Below are 18,448 nucleotides of genomic sequence, written 5' to 3' on the forward strand. Positions count from 1 at the left end.
CTAAGATTTTAACTCTGAACAATTTATCAGAATTATTATTTGAAGTATACTATTATTACTAAGTTAATGCTCTACTTTGATGATCCATATCATCTTTTCAGGAATACTTCATAAATGGAGTAATGTAATGAAATTCAGGATGTGATGGTTTTAGCAGAACCCTGGTCTCAGAATAGCAATATATTAAATTTATTAAGTGTATTATCTTCTGTTTTTCCTTACCTTGTCTTTTGGCCGTTACTACCACTGCCAGACTAATAGGGAGATCCCATAGCAGATGCTCAGCATCTCTCCCCAGCCCTACCCTTCTAGAAATGCCATAGTGCTGGTTTTCCATCCTAAGGTGCTGAGTGGTGCTCTCTCTGGCAGAAGTTTAGCTGAAGGGAACTTCTCTGTTCCTACTGGCAACCACCATCATCAGCTAGCCACAGATCGCAGAGTTTCAGAGCTAGAAACAGTCATTGTTTAGATGCTGCAGTTCTTATGAAGGGCATCCAGGATCAGAGACAAACATTTTCCTCTCTATCTAAGGAAGGTGGTGTGTGCACAGGGAGCCTCCCTGCTACTGTGTAGCTGATCCAGGCATCAGCAGCTAATAGTCTGTGCTTTTTCTTCTTTTTAAGAAAACAGTCAAACTTGCCCACTGTGTCCTAAGGAGAAGTTCAGAGCTTATAGTAGTCACAAGCTTCGTCGACACCTTCAGAATTTACATTGGAAAATCTCAGTTGAATTTGAAGGTTAGTATTTTTCTGCTTACCTAAGAGAAATGTACATGAAATTGAACATTTGTTACCAGCTTTGGAATTTTACTTTAAACATAGTCAAGTATTTTCACTTTATATTATGATGATTTACTATCCCTCACTCAATGTATTTGATAAAAGACAGCATACAGTCGTATAGGCAGTAAACACATGACATTTAGTTCAGTAGACATGTATTAGCCATCTGTGACTGTGATGTATTGGGCAGCTCTAACCTGGGAGTCCCTGCTGTGTATTTAACAATGCTTTCGTAAGTTTCTTTTCCTCTTGTATAACAGCTATTATTTCACATACAATTTTAAAGACAAAGTAATTTCAGAAAAGCAAGAAAATTAAAGTCAGTATTAATATTAGAAAAAAGCCAATAGTTGAAAATTTTTAGTATGTTGATAAAATATAAGACAAATATTTAGAAATTACAGCCTTTATAATAAGTAGAAATTATTAAAAATATCCTGTTATAGTGACAAAAATGATGTAATTTGAAGGAGTACATTTTTAACAAGTTGGATCATAAGAAAAAGAAAAAATTGAAAGACAAAAACCCCATTATATTGAGAGACTAGATTCTAAGGCACAAAGTATCATGGTTTCTTTAGGAAAAGATAGGGCATCCTGTCTTCCCTTTTAAAATACATTCATTAATTCCTCATGTAAGTCTCTTACCAATAAAATAACCAATAGACAAGAAACACAGTGATAGAGAGATATGTAAGGGTATTCATTGTACCGTGTTCTTTGAAAATTCAGAATTAAAAGGAATATCAACTACACTGTAGTATGTGTGGGGGGTGTGTGTGTGTGTGTGTGTGTGTGTGTGTGTGTGTGTGTATCTCATGTGGCCAATGAAAAGAATACATTCTATATGTTATACCAAACATCAAAGTTTATATTTCCACAGTAAACTACAGTCTTAGTTAAGGTTCTGTTGCTGTGTTAAAACACCATGGCCAAAAGAAATTTGGAGAGGAAAGAGGGTTTTTTCATCAGCTTGTAGTTTATCATCTAGGGAAGTCAGGGCGGAAACTCAAGGGAGGAACCTGGAGGCAAGAGCTGAAACAGAAGCTGTGGAGGAGTGCTGCTTACTGGCTGGCTCCTCAGCGCTTGCTTAGCCTGCTTTCTTATAGCACCAGGCACCCACAATGAGCCACATCTATCAATCGAGAAAATGCCCCATAGGCCAATCTAGTGAGAGCATTTTCTCATTTGTGGTTTCCTCTTCCAAAATGAGTCTAAGTTGACATAAATTAGCCAGTACAGCTACTAATGAAAATAGCAATCTATGGGGGAGATTTTTTAATATTCCATTTATATAAAACTGGAAGTCATCCCCTCAAGAAAAACCTCAGAATACCAATCTAATGCCTAAGTATGTATGGAAATACACACAGAAACATACACACACACACACACTTTCTTATACATGGATATCCATACACACTTGTATATAGTTATATGAGATAGAAATTGTTGACTACATGGACCAGTCAGCATCCTCTCTGAGTTAATGGTTACCTGGGATAGAAGAGACATTTTCTTTAGTAGTTTAACCACGAGTAGGGTGCCCATGCTTCTGAAAGCAAACTGTCACCTACACTCCTATAAATAACAATGAAACTCACCGGATCATAATTCTTCTTTCAATAAGACTTGAAAGTAGGATTGGGTCAGTAAGAGTGAGGTGGGGACAAGGTATGTCATAGTTAACTGGTACTGAAGTAACTGGCAATATTTTAAAGGGAGATAATGCAGAAGGAATGAAGAATGTGAGACAAGCCACAAATGCTTGGGTTTGGGACTTGAGTAACTAAAAAAATGGAGTTGCCCCTTATTGAGCCAATGGCAAGTGCAATCAAAACAGGCCAGGACCAGCTCTAGGCATACGCTGAGATGCACTTTGGGGAAGACACCCAACAGCCTATAAGCTATATGAATGTGAAACTTAAGGGAGTAGTTGGGACTACAGATAGACATTTGGAGATGTTAGAATATAGGTAGTATTTAAAGCCATGAGGTTTAACAAGATAGCCCTGAGGAAAACGACTACTGTAGCATGGTCTGACCTTAACTAGCTCCACAGCTAAGAATGACATCGCTCTCCTGCCTCTGCCGCCCACTTACAGGCATGCTACACAATACCCAGGGTTTTGACAAACGAATTTTGAGGTAACCAATAATCTATTAAAGTTCCTTAACAAGCACTTAGAATTAGGGTTCTTGGCATCAAGAATAAGTTAGTGACTAACACTGTAATTTGAGATTCCTTCCCATAAGAGATCCTTGAAACCGTGAAAAAAATTAAAGGTACTAGAGAAAAAAAGGACATAGCCACCATCCAATCCAAATAAATGTCTATATTTTAAGGTATGGGGGGAAAAATCAACACCCAAAACTAAGAATAATAAATTCAAAAAGTAAACAAATTTTAAAGGTGGGAGGAAAAGTAAGATTATCTGGTATGGTTAGTGAAAAAGCATGAAGCAAAGAAACTGAGGTTCAGGAAGCTTAAAGAACAAGCCATCTTGGCAAGACTACAATTTGAACACAGGTCTCCTGTTTGTTTATATTGATATATCTGTCTCATTTATAAAACAAATGTTCTTCAAGTAATTATAATGTTATAAATAGAATAATAATACTAATTTTTCTTTTTTTCTTTTTTTCTTTTTTTTTTTTTTTTTTTTTTTTTTTTTTTTTTTTTTGAGACAGGGTTTCATAATATAGCCCTGGCTGACCTGGAACTCACTATGTAGATCAGGCTGGCCTCGAACTCACAGAAGTGCACCTGCCTGCCTCTGCTTCCTGAATGCTGGCATTAAAGGCATGTGCTAGCGCACCCTGTGACCCTAATTATTCTTAAAAAATTAAGAGTATACTTGCAGCTTTCAGTGCCAGTAGGCTATGTAATGAGTGATAGTAACCAGTTGGTATTTCCATTTCAGGCTACAGGATGTGCATCTGTCACTTAGCCTGCCGGCCGGTGAAACCAACCATTGTTGGAGAACAGGTAACCAGATACTAGATCCGTATTTTCAAATTTAGTTGACTTTAAAGAGAATACAACTCTTATTTACTTTAAAACTATGCTTTGCCAAAGGCCAAAAATCTATTCTTGATTTAAAATTAAAATGTACATGTTTAGCAATATGGTTTCTATTCTTTCTGTAACTCACATAGAACCTCAAATTCACTATGTAGCTGAGGATGACCTTGAACTGCTGACCCTCCTACCCTTACTTCCTGAACCCAGGGCTTTGTGCATGTCATCAAGTACTCTATCAGCTGTGTTACATCCGAGCCCCCAGTTTCCTTTAAAATACTTATTGAAGTGCTTTCTGATAATTATGAGGGGATAATGCAAAATGCTCAGAAAAAATACCATTGATCTCTGCTTTCTTTTTCACTCTATTTTATGTGTATCGTTGTTTTGCCTGCCTGCATGTCTGTGCACCACTTCCATGCCCGGTGCCCACTGAGGTCTGAAGAGGGCATCAGATCCCCTGGAACAGGAGTCACAGAGGGTTGCTTGTAGGGCTACCATGTAGGTGATAGCAGCCGAGCCTGGGTGCTTTGGCCACTGCTTTTACCTGCAAAGCCACCTACCTCTCCAGCCCTTATTTTATAGTAATTGATTTCAATTACACAAATTATTATTATGCTCAAAATGAAAATTATCTAGTAATATGAAACTTTTAAGTAGACAATTTTTTGCTTTGTTAGTAAATTTTGATGAAGGCCTTTCTGATATCTGAGAGCTACCTTCATTTTTCAATTTCATATTCTCTTTTCCTCCATTCTTCCTTTTAAATTTAACTTTAACAGTCAAGAGCCTGAGGTGGATTTTTTGGTTTGACTCTTGGTTTTGGAGGTGGTATCTCAGTATGCAGTGCTGAACTTGTTCTATAGGCTTAAATAAAGTACATGTTTATTAAGATGAGTTTGACCAACAGTGAATACATCCTATAAAGCTGTTTTAGTGATGCCGAACAGTTTCTAAGAAGGCAACTGAAGTTAGGAGTAGCAGGGCTATTCCCATCATCCATCAGTAAGTGTGCTTATATAAAATAAGAGTGCAGTGATTTACTGAACAGAAGGAATGGGAAAGCCAGGTAAGCTGATCTGTGGCCTGACGTAACAAAGCGTCACTAGTGAGGTCATCCTTTCACAGTCACATGAGGAAATTAATGCCACCTTTATACTGTTAAAGCCAGTTCACTAACAGTGCAGCTTGAGCCTTGCATTCTGTTGCCTTAGTAACTTGTTTAAATCAAATACTCTGTTTGATAGCTGTCCAGTAAATTGGGCGCCCATTATCACTGCATCATTTGCTCAGCAACAATCAGCAGAAGGACTGACATGCTAGGGCATGTTAAGCGCCATGTGAATAAAGGAGAGACAAAATCCAGGTACATCTCGGGTAAGTTAAGGAATCTCATTAACATATTAATAACTAGGCCTTTAGACAAAATGGCCCAGTTATTCTTTTTAGACAGATAAACAAATAAAGGGTATAATTATTTTTCCAAATTACATGTCTTATTTCTTGAATATTTAAGACATTATGTGCATGTTTTCACATCAGTATTCCCTTTGAGTTTGTAGCTGAAGGATTATAATGTATACTAAATATAAAATGTTCTTGTCAGTTCTTAATGGCCGTTTGAATGCGATGCTTACTTTAAAATTATAATTATGGGAAAGTGGTATCCAGGAGGTTACTTAATGTGTAGAGGTCCTTCTGTACATGCCTGTGAGCCAAGTTCCCTGGATCCACAAGGTGGCAGGTGAAATGGACTCCCAAGCCTGTTCTGAAGCTCTGTATGTTCAGAAAGTGGTATTATTACTATTCAGCCAACTAACAGAAAAAAAGCAGCTAAATACTCAATTTCTATAATATTACAAGATACTCCATGGCCAACCTGTGATAGCAGAATGTAGTACTTAATGAATCATAAAAATATTTTAGGATCTAGTGCTGTCTGATGGCATTGGGTCTTATAATACTGATATAGTGATGTGATCCGCAGTCAAAATTTTCAGTGAATAAACTTCCTTGCACTCACTAAATACCTACCTAGACACAACTCTTTTCACAGAAAGTGAGTGGATTTGTCCTGTGGGTTTGGTTGGGTTGGGTTTGGTTTGGTTTGGCATAGCTACAAAACTATTTGCTTTATCACAAAATACTGTTTCTTTTTAAAATGTATTGTGTTGGGTATTTAGCATTATTTTCAATTACCTTGTAATAATCTTCTTTTTCTTCTATTTTAGCTTCTACTGCCAAATCATCAAATGAAATTTTGAAGGAGACAGACACAGATATACAAGTTTTTCCTAACTACTCTATACCTCAGAAAACAGACTCATATTTTAATCCCAAAATGAAGCTAAATCGGTAAGATAAATTGAAAACAGTGATAGAATTTTCAGATGTACCTCTTGCAACTTCTATGTTCACATGTATTAATATTAAAATAACCCATTTTAACATTTTCTCAAAATGTTTCTTTTTTTCTACCAACCCAGTTTTCAGTCAGAGACTAAAATAGGCTCAGTTTTATGTAATTAAACCCAGACAGATTGGTGGATACGTTTTATTAAATAAATGGATGCTTGTTAAATAGAATTCAGTTAGATTCATAGTTTAACTTAATAAAGCTTACAGGTCTTAAACTATTAATTTGGGAATGTATATTAAGTAGATGAGTATGTTCACAATTCTGCAGAGATAGAAAGTCACTCCGGATCCCCTTCCTTCTAGTCAGATAATATTCTGTACGCTGGCCGCTCTGGCCGAGGAACGGAAACCTCTGGACTGTTTGGATGCCTTTGGAGCCACTGGTAAGGAAAAAAAAATTAGTTTGTATTTTTTAAATTTATCTTTATGTGTATTTTGACTGCATGGATGTCTGTGTATCACATGCCAACAGAGGCCAGAAGAGGGCATCAGATCCCCTGGAATTAGAGTTAGAAATGGATGCGAGCCACAGTGTGGGTGCTCAGAATTTTAGCCCAAGTCCTCTGGAAAAGCAGCCAGTATTCTTAACTTATAAGCCATCTTTCTAGTCCCTAAATAATGTCTTTTCTTAGAAAATGTATAAGGATGTCATGTCTAGCAAAATGTTTTCGTGAGCCATACATGGTGGGTACTTTAATCCCAGTACTCAGGAGGCAGAGGCAGGCAGATCTCTGAGAGTCCGAGGCCAGGCAAACTCCAGGATGGCCAGAGCTACAAAGTAAGTCCCTGACTCAAAAAAATTTCCAAAAAAAGAAAAAAGGTTTTCATATCTAAAAAAAAGGAAAAAAAAAAATCCAAGGTAAAATTTTCCAATTTTTTATGAAAAATTTCAAAAAGATTCTATACAAAAGTAAAGAGTATAATGAATGAACTCCTTCCTGTGTGTCACTTCAGAAATAATTCACTCATGTTCAGTCTTGTTTTATCAATATCTCCACAGTTCAGATTTCATACATTAGTCTCTTTAGCCCCATTAATTTAAAACAAACCCTGGACATATTATTTTATGTAAATAATTAAGTTAAATTGCTTAAAAAATAAGGTGTTTCCCCACTGAGGCAAAGTATCAATGTGTGCCTTGGCTTTTGATTCCTTGAACTCCTGATCTTACACACACACACACACACACACACACACACACACACACATGCTGAGATTACAACTTTTCCTCCATACTCAGCTACAAGGAATTTTTTTTTTAAAATAAAGCTATAGTAACATTATTATACCTAGAAAGAAAAGACTAATTCATTGATATCAACAATTATTTAGATATTTAAACATTTTTAAAAATTAAAACCACAATCCAAAGCATATATATTTTTGTTGTTTTAAATCTAAGTTTCTTCTTTTTGTTGTTTTGTTCTTTTGAGACAGAGTCTTACTGTGTAAACTTGGCTGACCTGGAACTCATTATGTACCCAAGGCTGGCCTCAAATTCACAGAGATTCTGAATTCCACCTGCCTCTGCTGGGAATTAAAGGCATGTCATATAAATGAGTGTGTGTGTGTGTGTGTGTGTGTGTGTGTGTATACACATGTACATGTGCACACATGTGCTCACACATATACATGATAATTATTTATTGACATAATCAGTTTTCTAACATGTAGTTTCTGGCCATCTGGATTTTTATTGATTGTCTCATCATGGCTTCTATAACATACTCCTATAGCCTATATTTTTCCAAATTGCTCTGATTCTTATGTGGCTCAGGCTGGCCTTGAACTGGTTGTATGACTGAGAATGACCTTGAACTCCTGATCCTCCTGCCTCTCCCTCCCAAGTACTGGGATGACAGGCATATGCTTACCATGTCTGGTAGGAAGGGGAAAAACAAATATGTTTTGTTTTGCTTTTTTAAACAGGGTGAAAGCCCAAGTTAGCCTTGTACTCTCAGAGATCTGCCTGCTCTACCCCTCAAGTGCTGGGATTAAAGGTGTACGCCATCACACCTAGACAGAACATTTTTCCTGAAGAGTATTTGTTCACTATAATCAAGTAATAACTAATAACTGGTTTTTGTATTATTCACTTATTTCTGATTATTATGAGAGAAAGTATATGTGTTTGTGGTGGGGGGGGTTCAAAAGACAACTTCAAAAGTTGGTCCCCTCATTCATGGTTTCTGGAAACCAAACTCAGATAAGGTGACTTTGAAGGCAAGTGCTTGTCACTGCTGAACCAGCTCCCCAGCCTCTCTGTATGTAGAGACCATTGCCTGGCCTTTAGCAGTTTATTTTGTTTTTGGCTTTCTAGGACTCAGTCTCCCTCTGTAGGCTAGCCTACATTTGCCTATGCAGCTCAAGCTGGCCTTGAACTCCTTCTCCTCTTGCTACTGTCTCACAGTGCTGGGCTTCTAGTCATCATGCCCATTGCTAGTCTTCATTGAAATTAAAAACATTTTTCTCAGAAGACTTTTAACAATAGAGAAAAGAAAATAGAAACAGAAATTTCTGAAAGGCATTTGTGCCCATCCATGTCCTCATAAAGACTAACGGGATTACACTCTTGGAAGTATACACTGAGAGTGGAAGTGTTTATAAGATGTGCTTTCTAAGCTGGTGATGTAGTTAAGAGCACGGACTTCAGGGCTAGAGTCCCTGAATTCAAGTCCTGGCTTCATTCCATGCTAGCTTATGGCCCCAGGAAATTCCGTTTGACTTTTTCATCTATAAAAGTAAGGGTGGAGAGTATTACTGTACTCTGTATATAAAACAAAACAATACACACACACAATACTGTATCTGTACAGTATTGAAGATTTAAACCTCAATGCAGATAAAAGTCATCAGAGCAGTACTTGTTAGACAGGAAATGCTATAAAAGTGTTAGGTTTCTCATTGTACTGTTAGGAATGTGACTGTCATTATCATCTTTAGTAATATATCCGTTTAAAATGGTAGCAGTAATCTTTCTAAGCTGAGCCATTTAAATGTGAACTTTGAATTCTTTTTTGTGTGTATATGTATGCATGTGTACATATATATATATATATATATATGCATATGTACATATATATGCATGTTTTTGGAGGCCAGAAGTCAACACTGGGTGTCCTTCTCGATTGCTCTCTACTGTATTTTTTAGTCTGGGTCTCTAACTGAAGTTGGATGGAGTTCAGTGATTTGATTAGACTGGCTTACCAGCAAGCCCTGGAATCCTATCTCCACCTTCCCAGAGTTTAGATTATAGGCACATACCCATTATACTTGGCTTTTCACATGGATATTAAAGATCAAAACTCACATCCTAATGTTTGTACACAAGCATTTTATTGGCTGAGCAATCTCCCCAACTCTGATTTTTATCCATTCTTTCCACCACTAATTCCGTATCAAAATAGCTTTTTTCTAACTTGCGTGTGTGTGTGTGTGTGTGTGTGTGTGTGTGTGTTTGTGTGTGTGTGTGTGTGTGTGTGTGTGTGTGTGTGTGTGTGTGTTTTGTTTTTGAACAGCATGTCACTATATTTCTCTGGTTGACCTGGAACTCTGTGTACACCAGGCTAGTCTTGAACTCACAGATAATCTGCTTTCCTCTAAGCCCCAAGTGCTAGGATTAAAGGCATATGCCACCATGCCCAGCCTGACTTACTTTGTAATATAACTCACCCCTTTCCCATTCCACATCTTCCAACTTCATGGCAAATCTACCGTAGTCATGTCTATATTTCCAGTCATTATTCACTATATCGTACTTACTATGACTAAACAGCCATTTGTCTGAGATATTTATGGAGATGTTCCTTCTCGGTCAATAGCATGCATCTTGATTGCCTAAAGTCCAGAGTGCTGTACCACAGTTTAGTGCCACCTTCATATTATGATCCATTTCCCAAACTTACTGCCATGTTTTTTTCTTTTTTATCTTTTAAAATATACAGTTAAAGTTGGTTTTGCAAGAGGCATATTAAACATTTTTATAAGCTACTGTATCTAGCAGCATTTCTTTTTTGGCTTTTCAACTATCATCTGGAAATCAGACATCCTAGACCAGCATCATTAAAAGCAGCTCACAGATATTTGCTTTCAAGAGCACAGTCACCATGGCACTTTTCTTTTAAATGTATCTTGTAAATGGTTAGCAGTTATGTAAGAGTCACCTTGCATGTTTGTTTTCCTAAAATGATCGTCATAGTGCTTGTCCCTCAAGTTTATTGTGAGTGAAAAGAATTACATGAAGTCCATCACACAGTAGCTAAGATTTTATTTTCAGTTCTACGTAGAGCATGCCAGTATTTCTGATGGTGTATTAGAAACCCCTGTCAGTGGAGCTATGTCATCTCCAGTCAGTAAGTGTTCTCATGACCTTCCTAGTAGCTACTAAAGCCTGTGAGAACGAGCTTCCACTGGAATTCTTCCTGAACATATAGAGTTATGCCTTTTACTTCCCAGTGGTGCTTGTGTGTGCTGCTTGAAAATTTTGGTCTTGGAAAGGTTATTTCTTCTGTACTTCATTTTATTGCCATGCATGTGTGAGAATGCAGGCAGGTGTGACAGGGGCTCAGGCCTTCTGGGAGCTTGTTCTCTCCTTCCTCCTTGTGTTCTGGGCTCAAAACCAGATTTTCCAGCTGCTCAAGGAACACTTTAGCCTGAAAGAGCAATCTCTCTAGCCTGGAAGTTCTTTTCCATATGGGAGCTAAGCATATTAGTGCATGCCTATAATCCCTGCAGACAGGAGACAGAAACAAGAGAATTAAGATTTCATGGCCAGCTAGGAGAGGTGGCCAATGCCTTGAGAGGCAGAGGCAGGTGGGTCTCTGTGAGTTCAAGGCCAGTAGTGCCAGGACAGCCAGGACTATGATCTTCCGAAAGGAAGAAAGAAAAGGGAAGGAGGGAAGGAAGGAAGGAAAGAAGGGAGACAGGGAAAGGGAAAGGAGAGAAGAGAAAAGGGGAAAAAGAAAAGGCCAGCCTGGGCTACCAAACAAGATCTTTGTTCAAAAAACATTATGTTTGTTTTTCTTTTCTTTTCTTTTCTTTTCTTTTCTTTTCTTTTCTTTTCTTTTCTTTTCTTTTCTTTTTTTTTGAGACAGGGTTTCTCTGTGTAGCCCTGGCTGTCCTGGAACTCACTCTGTAGACCAGGCTGGCCTTGAACTCAGAAATCCGCCTGCCTCTGCCTCCCACGTGCTGGGAGTAAAGGCTGTGCCACCACTGCCCAGCCAATGTTTGTTTTTCTTTGGTGTTTGAGGGTAAACTTGAGCAGCAAGACTTTCAACTTGCCGGTTTCCTTTCTAGCAGAGTAGCATACTCTTAGCATACTGTATAGAGAAGCGCATGTGTGAGTTGGAGGGGCGTGAGTGTATGTGCGTTTGTTGCTTATAAGACACCTTTTCAGTGATTAATTATAACTTAAATTTCTTTAATTTAAAGATTCATCTTCTTCCCTGTTTCTCCCAAGGAATAATGGGATTACAGTGGGCAAAGCACCTTGGAAATGCAGTCAAAGTTACAATTAATGACTTGAATGAAAACTCTGTGACTTTGATTCAGAAAAACTGCCACTTAAACAAGTTGAAAGTGGTGGTGGACAGTGAGGAAAAGGAAGAGGGTGATGCCCTCGAAGATGACGGCACACTGGGGGACATCCAGGTGACCAGGATGGACGCCAATGTTCTGATGCACCTGAGATCTTTTGATTTTATGTAAGTGAAGAGCATTGGTCAGATACCCACTAAACAGATCTGCTGGAGGTGGATGCTTTAAAATTAAAGAAATCGTGGTGGTTTATTTTAATACAGCGTTTGGCCTTGCCCTGAGATATCCAATAAGAAAAATTTCAGACTTTTTAGGAATGAACTTTTATTCTTAGGCTAGTTTATGTCTGTGTGTTTGACATGTCATAGACTATTTCATTACTTACTTTTAAAACTTAAGTATTTAAAATAGATTTGCAAAGTACATTTTTTTCTCTCAGTTTTCTAAGACAGTCAGTTCATATTAGCCCAGGCTGGTCTCAAACTGGAAATTCTCCTGGCTTCAGCTCTTGAGTGCTGAGGTTACAAAGGTGTTGCCATCCCACCTGCCTTGCAAACTTTGAATCCATGAAATTTTATCATTAGAAGTAATATTGTGAGCCGGGCGTGGTGGCGCACGCCTTTAATCCCAGCACTTGGGAGGCAGAGGCAGGTGGATTTCTGAGTTCGAGGCCAGCCTGGTCTACAGAGTGAGCTCTAGGGACAGAGAAACCCTGTCTCGAAAAACCAAAAAAAGTAATATTGTTATAATTCAGATCATTAATGTGATCTCAGATATGTTTATTTCTTTCTGGTTTTAGACATCTGGATCCCTTTGGGACGTCAGTGAACTACCTCGACTCTGCGTTTAGAAATGTAAGGAACCTTGGCATAGTGTCAGTGACTTCTACAGACATCAGCTCCTTATATGCCAAGGCACAGCATGTTGCCCGGCGTCACTACGGATGTAATATTGTCCGAACAGAGTATTACAAGGAGCTAGCGGCCAGAATTGTCGTAGCTGCAGTGGCAAGGTACCAAATGATCAGTGGTGCACCTACTATGTTGTAGTGTGACTTGTGATTTTGAAGAGATAATATGCATGAAGTTTTTAATTCTATATCCCTTACATATAATTTTAATTTGGTCTACTGTTTTAATTTTATGGATTTTTTAAACATATATTCATTTACTTTGTGTGTATTCATATAGGTGCATGTCTGGAAGATAACTTGAAATAGTTGATTCTCTCCTTCCATCATGTGCATTGTGGAAATCAAACTTAGTCATCAGGCTTAGCAGCAGCCACCTTTACCCAGTGAGCCATTTTGATGGCCTACTATTCTTGTGTTTTGTCAGAACTTTATTTAAATGTTTACATCTGAAACATAAGAAAGAAACAATAAAAGGGGAAATTAATTTTTGACCTGTATTCAGTAATTATAAGAGTAGGCAAGGTAGCAACATGAAAAGGAGAAACAGAAATTCTTTTTAGATTTACAAGCTACTTGAAAGATCATTTCATTGTCACATAGTCTGAATAAAATGATGGCTTCTAACTTGACTCTGAAAATAAATAGCCTTGTAAGACAGGGGGGTCTTTCTGTTCCCCTAGGATTTCAAAGATGTTGAAATGGAGAAATGTTGGCTCCCTTTGTTCTGAGTAGCTTATCCGTGTTCTAGGTAGCCACCTTTGAGACATTTGCACCCATAGTTCCTCACCATTGATAAATCCCTAGGTCACTAAAGTATCGGGCCAATACTTTTTCTACCTAGATCCCCGTAGCCTCCTCACACTGATTCCTGGCCAGCGCTAGCCAAATCTCTTACCGTGTGGAAATGGCCATGTCCGTTCCCTTCGGTTCCTTTTTCTTCCTTCTTATACAGAGCTCTGTGTCTGACGGTGTGGTCCCTCAATCCATTATTTCTCTCTTGTCTGAGCCGCACGTCTGGGGCGCCATTCTGTAGTGTCCAACCAGCGGATCTATACGGTCGTGGGTTGCTTCAAACTGGAGGTTGGATTAGGCCTGTGGAATAAACGGGGCGAGAAACAAAGAGATGGACGCTAAGTAACTGTATCAAAGCGTGCTTTACTTGGGGTGAAATGAGTTTTTATAGCAGGCGGCAAAAATGAAACCACAACATTCAAACTTAGCACATGGATAACATAAACACAGTAGCAGACGAAGGGATGGAAGGGACACTGGTTCTCAGCAGCAGTACATCTCAGGTGGTCTGTTTAAGCAGGCAGTCTGTGGTGCAAGGACTTTAAACAGTAGGCTTAGAAGTTAGCTGTAAGTCTGTCTTTGATTTCAGGAGGAGCTGAAGTGTTTATGGGCTATTGTCTTGCACCACAGGTGGCCGGCGGCTTCAGCCTGGGACTGTCAGTTTGCTTTCAAGAGATCAGGCAGAGGAACACTGTTAGTTCCTTGCAGCGGTCAGGCAGAACAAAAGGAGCCAACAGAGAAAGACTATTTTCTACTGTGTACAGAATTTTATGCTATTAGAAAAGACGTGTGTGTGCGCGCACGTGTGCATGTCTGCCAGAGTCAGAATAGGGCATCTGATCCTCTGGAACTAGTTACAGTACAGGCAGTTGTAGCCACCAAGTGGGTCCCCCAAGAGCAGCAAGTACTTTTAACTGCTAAGCCATCTTTCCAGCCCCTACAAAAATAACTTAATAATGCAGTTTAACATTGAGAGTATTAATAATAGATGGTCACCCCATTCACTTGCTAATGCAAACACAAGTTCTTCAGCACTTAGATGGAAATTCTTACCTCAGCATAATAATAGGTTATTAGTCTCCATAGGTCGTGAATGTTAAGTCAGTAACAGAATTTGCAAATTTGGAAATGATGTATCTTATAGAACTTAATCCAAAGAATCTGTAAAATGACTAGAGAAAAGGGCTTTGACTATTTTTCAGTAAGTAGTCATCAGCTAGCATATAATTCTGCATATGGTCAGTATGGTCATAAATATATGTGGTTTGGAAGAAGCTTTTTAAAGAAAAAATAGATTAAATTCAGACTAGTAGTTTTGATTTCAGAAAATAGTCCTATTGAAAACCACAGTCCACCCCTGGTTTGCCATCCAAGTTAGCCCTGTCAAGCAGAGAACTATACAATTGGAATGATGAACTGCCAAAATAGTTTTGTGTTTTGTTTTGTTTTGATTCACAGAGCTGCAGCACGGTGCAACAAAGGTATAGAAGTGCTGTTTGCAGTGGCTCTGGAACACTTCGTGTTGGTAGTTGTGAGGGTCTTAAGAGGCCCTACTTCAGCAGATGAGACTGCCAAGAAAATCCAGTACCTGATCCACTGCCAGTGGTGTGAAGAGAGGATTTTTCAGAAGGATGGCAACATGGTGGAAGGTAAGCTGAAGTAGGAATATCAGTCAAATTATCTATACTAATATAAAGTATTAATTTTATAAAAATCATTTTCATGTTTCTGGCTAGATATCAATACTACCAGTTATAAAACTCATTCAGTAAGCATTCATTAAGTCCCTGCTGTATGCCAGGCCTTAGGACACACAGGGAAAGCTGAAACTCTTAAAAAACTGGGAGTCTGCTTGCTTGGGATCCAGCAACAGCCTTGCGCATGGTTGTCTGTAAGTTCTTAGTGATTTTAATATGAAAGTTTTAAATGTATATGGGAGTTTTGTCTGCATATATATCTTAGTATGTGCCTGGTATCTGCAGAGGCCATAAAATGGCATTGGGCGTCCTAGAACTGGAGTTCCCGACAGCTGTGAGCCTCTGAGTGCTAAGACTCAAACCCAAGTTCTCTGGAAGAGCAGCCAGTGCTTGTAACTGTTGAGGTTCCCTTCAGCCCACGGATGTGAACTTTTAAGAACTCTTTACAAATCAAAGTTATTTATCTCTTGCTGTATAAATTGCAAGGTTTTTGTTTGTTTGTTTGGTTGGTTTGGTTTCTTCCTTTGATCCATTTTGCTTCTTTGCTTATTTTTTATTTAGGTTTTAGGGTTCTTTGGTGGGGGGCATGGTTGGTTAGTTGGATTTTGTTAATGATAAAGTTACATTTATTCTGGCTAGTGTTTGTGAAGACATTCCTGTTCCTAGGTACTTCCAGGGTGGGTAAGTTTTATTGACTAGCCCAGCACTTGCCCACTATTAGACAATATGCTCTCTGTTTTGTACTAAGCTCATATCTACTTGAGTTTGTTTCTGGGGTTTCTGGGGGGTTTTTTGTTTTTTGTTTTTTTCTATGAAAGGGTGTCTTCATAAACCTCTATCACACCAATTGAAACTTTTTAGCTGTTATTTTTTTTGACAGTGTCTCATATATACCAGCCAATAATGACCTTGAACTGTTTTTATCTTTTGTTTTTATTTACTTATTGTGTATCTGTGTGTGTGAGTTTGCCATGGCATGCATGAGATCAGAGTATAACCTATGGGAGTCAGTTCTTTCTTCAAGCCTGTGGGTTCCAAAGAGATCAAATGCTTGTCACCAGGCTTGCTACCAAGGTGGCAAGCACCTTTACTCTCTGAGCCATCTCACTGGCCTTGAACTTCTGACACTTCCTGTCTCTACCTCCCAGATGCTTAGATTGTAGATATACCACCAGGCCTGGTTTCTGAAGTGCTTCAGATGGAACGTAGGGTTTTGTGCAAACTATTTAAGCCCTCAATCGACTGACCTGCACCCCAGCCCTAACATTCATTATACTAGGAATCAAAGCAGTCAGGCAGGGAACCAACTGACTTTCTCCTACCCTGCCATTTTATTTTGTTGAGTAACAACATAATATCAGATAGACTAAAACTGATTGATTTTGTCAGGCTATTCCAAAAAAGTCAGTGATCAATCTAGGAATAACTTGGAGTTAGAGGAATTTAGTTGAATGGGGTCTTTTTGATTTTTCAGGACAGGGTCTCACTACATTATGTAGCTCTGGCTATCCTGGAACTCACTGTGTAGACCGGGCTAGCCTAAAAACATGCATCACCATGCCTAGTAAGAGGTTCTCATTTTGTTGTTGTTGTTTTGTTTTGTTTTGATTTGGTTTGGTTTGGGTTTCGAGACAGGGTTTCTCTGTGTATTCCCCATCTTTGTGGGAAGTTGAACATTACTAATTAATACCTATCCTATTTTGAAAAAGGGAGAGGGGTGGTAGTAGTCATGGAACTGGAATTGTGCTGTTGTTCATTTGTTTTGTTTGTTTGTTTGTTTGAAACCGGTTTTCTCTGTGTAGCCCTGGCTGTCCCCAAACTCCCTATAGATCAGGTGGCCTCAAACGAAGAGATCTGCCTGCCTCTGCCTCCTCAGTGCTAGGATTAAAGGCGTGCGCCACCACTGCCAAGCTGTAATTGCTATATCCACTTTATCTTAAATCAAAAATGTTAAACAAAAATATTGTTAGCTATTCATGATTTGAATTCTGATTTATGAATTAAATCATGGTACACATTAAAGCCATGCGACGTTTCTTTTGTAATAAATAGGCAGTGGTGTTACTCACTAGTAGCCTTTTTTTATTAGATATTTTCTTTATTTATATATCATATGATTTCTCCTTTCCCAGTTTCCCCTCCCAAAAAAAACCAAAAAAACAAAAAACAAAAAAGAACAAGAACAAACCCCTGTTCCCTCCCCCTCCCCCTGATCTCCACCCCACCCTCTCCCGCTTAGTGGCCCTAACATTCCCCTACACTGGGGCACAGAACCTTCACAGGGCCAGGGGCCTCACCTCCTGTAGATGACCGACTTGGCCATCCTCTATACACATGCTGCCAGAGCCATGAGTCCCCCATGTGCAGTCCTTGGTTGGTGGTTTAGTCCCTGGGAGCTCTGAGGGTACTAGTTAGTTCATGTTGTTATTCATCCTAAGGGGCTGCAAACTCTTCAGCTCCTTTGGTCCTTTCTCTAGCTCCTTCATTTGGGACCCTCAGTTCAATGGATGGCTGTGAGCCTCTACTTCTGTATTAGTCAGGTACTGTCAGAGCTTCTCAGGAGACAGCTATATCACGCTGGATTGTCCTTCCTTCAGTCTCTGCTCCATAGTTAGTCTCTGCAACATCTTCCATGGGTATTTTGTTCCCCCTTTTAAGAAGGCATAAAGTGTCCACATTTTGGTCTTCCTTCTTCTTGAGTTTCTTGTGGTTTGTGGATTGTACTTCGAGTATTCCGAACTTCTGGACTAATAACCACTTATCAGAGAGTGCATACCATGTGTGTTCTTTTGTGATTGGGTTACCCCACTCAGGATGATATTCTCCAGATCCATCCATTTCCCTAAGAATTTCATAAATTCGTTGTTTTGTTTTTTTTTTAAATACTTATTTATTTATTATATGTAAGTACACTGTAGCTGTCTTCAGACGCACCATAAGAGGGCATCAGATCTCATTATGGGTGGTTGTGAGCCACCATGTGGTTGCTGGGATTTGAACTCTGGACCTTCAGAAGAGCACTCAGTGCTCTTAATCCACTGAGCCATCTCGCCAGCCCAAATTTGTTGTTTTTAATAGCTGAGTAGTACTCCATTGTGTAGATGTACCACAATTTCTGTATCCATTCCTCTGTTGAGGGACATCTGGGTTGTTTCCAGTTTCTGGCTATTATAAATAAGGCTGCTATGAACATGGTGGAGCATGCATCCTTATTACATGTCGGAGCATCTTCTGGGTATATGCCCAGGAGTGGTATAGCTGGGTCCTCTGGTAGAATTATGTCCAATTT

General features: G+C 39.0%; 1 protein-coding gene across 4 annotated transcripts in view; it reads left to right on the forward strand.

Moving 5' to 3' along the window:
• The window catches only part of Trmt1l (tRNA methyltransferase 1 like), a 37,222-nt gene that overhangs the window by 7,235 nt on the left and 11,539 nt on the right, over window positions 1-18,448 (forward strand). For 3 of the 4 annotated variants that reach the window (XM_031384588.1, XM_031384592.1, XM_031384601.1), the window contains exons 3-10: window positions 624-737; window positions 3,707-3,771; window positions 5,052-5,181; window positions 6,036-6,159; window positions 6,526-6,605; window positions 11,681-11,924; window positions 12,557-12,769; window positions 14,921-15,111. In XM_031384588.1, coding sequence (XP_031240448.1) covers window positions 624-737; window positions 3,707-3,771; window positions 5,052-5,181; window positions 6,036-6,159; window positions 6,526-6,605; window positions 11,681-11,924; window positions 12,557-12,769; window positions 14,921-15,111 — 1,161 coding nt within the window. Of the gene's footprint in view, window positions 1-623; window positions 738-3,706; window positions 3,772-5,051; window positions 5,182-6,035; window positions 6,160-6,525; window positions 6,606-11,652; window positions 11,925-12,556; window positions 12,770-14,920; window positions 15,112-18,448 lie in introns of all 4 variants that reach the window. The other variant, XM_031384606.1, reaches the window with a different exon arrangement.

This window comes from Mastomys coucha, unplaced genomic scaffold, assembly GCF_008632895.1.
Source record: "Mastomys coucha isolate ucsf_1 unplaced genomic scaffold, UCSF_Mcou_1 pScaffold1, whole genome shotgun sequence".
NCBI lineage: Eukaryota > Metazoa > Chordata > Mammalia > Rodentia > Muridae > Mastomys > Mastomys coucha.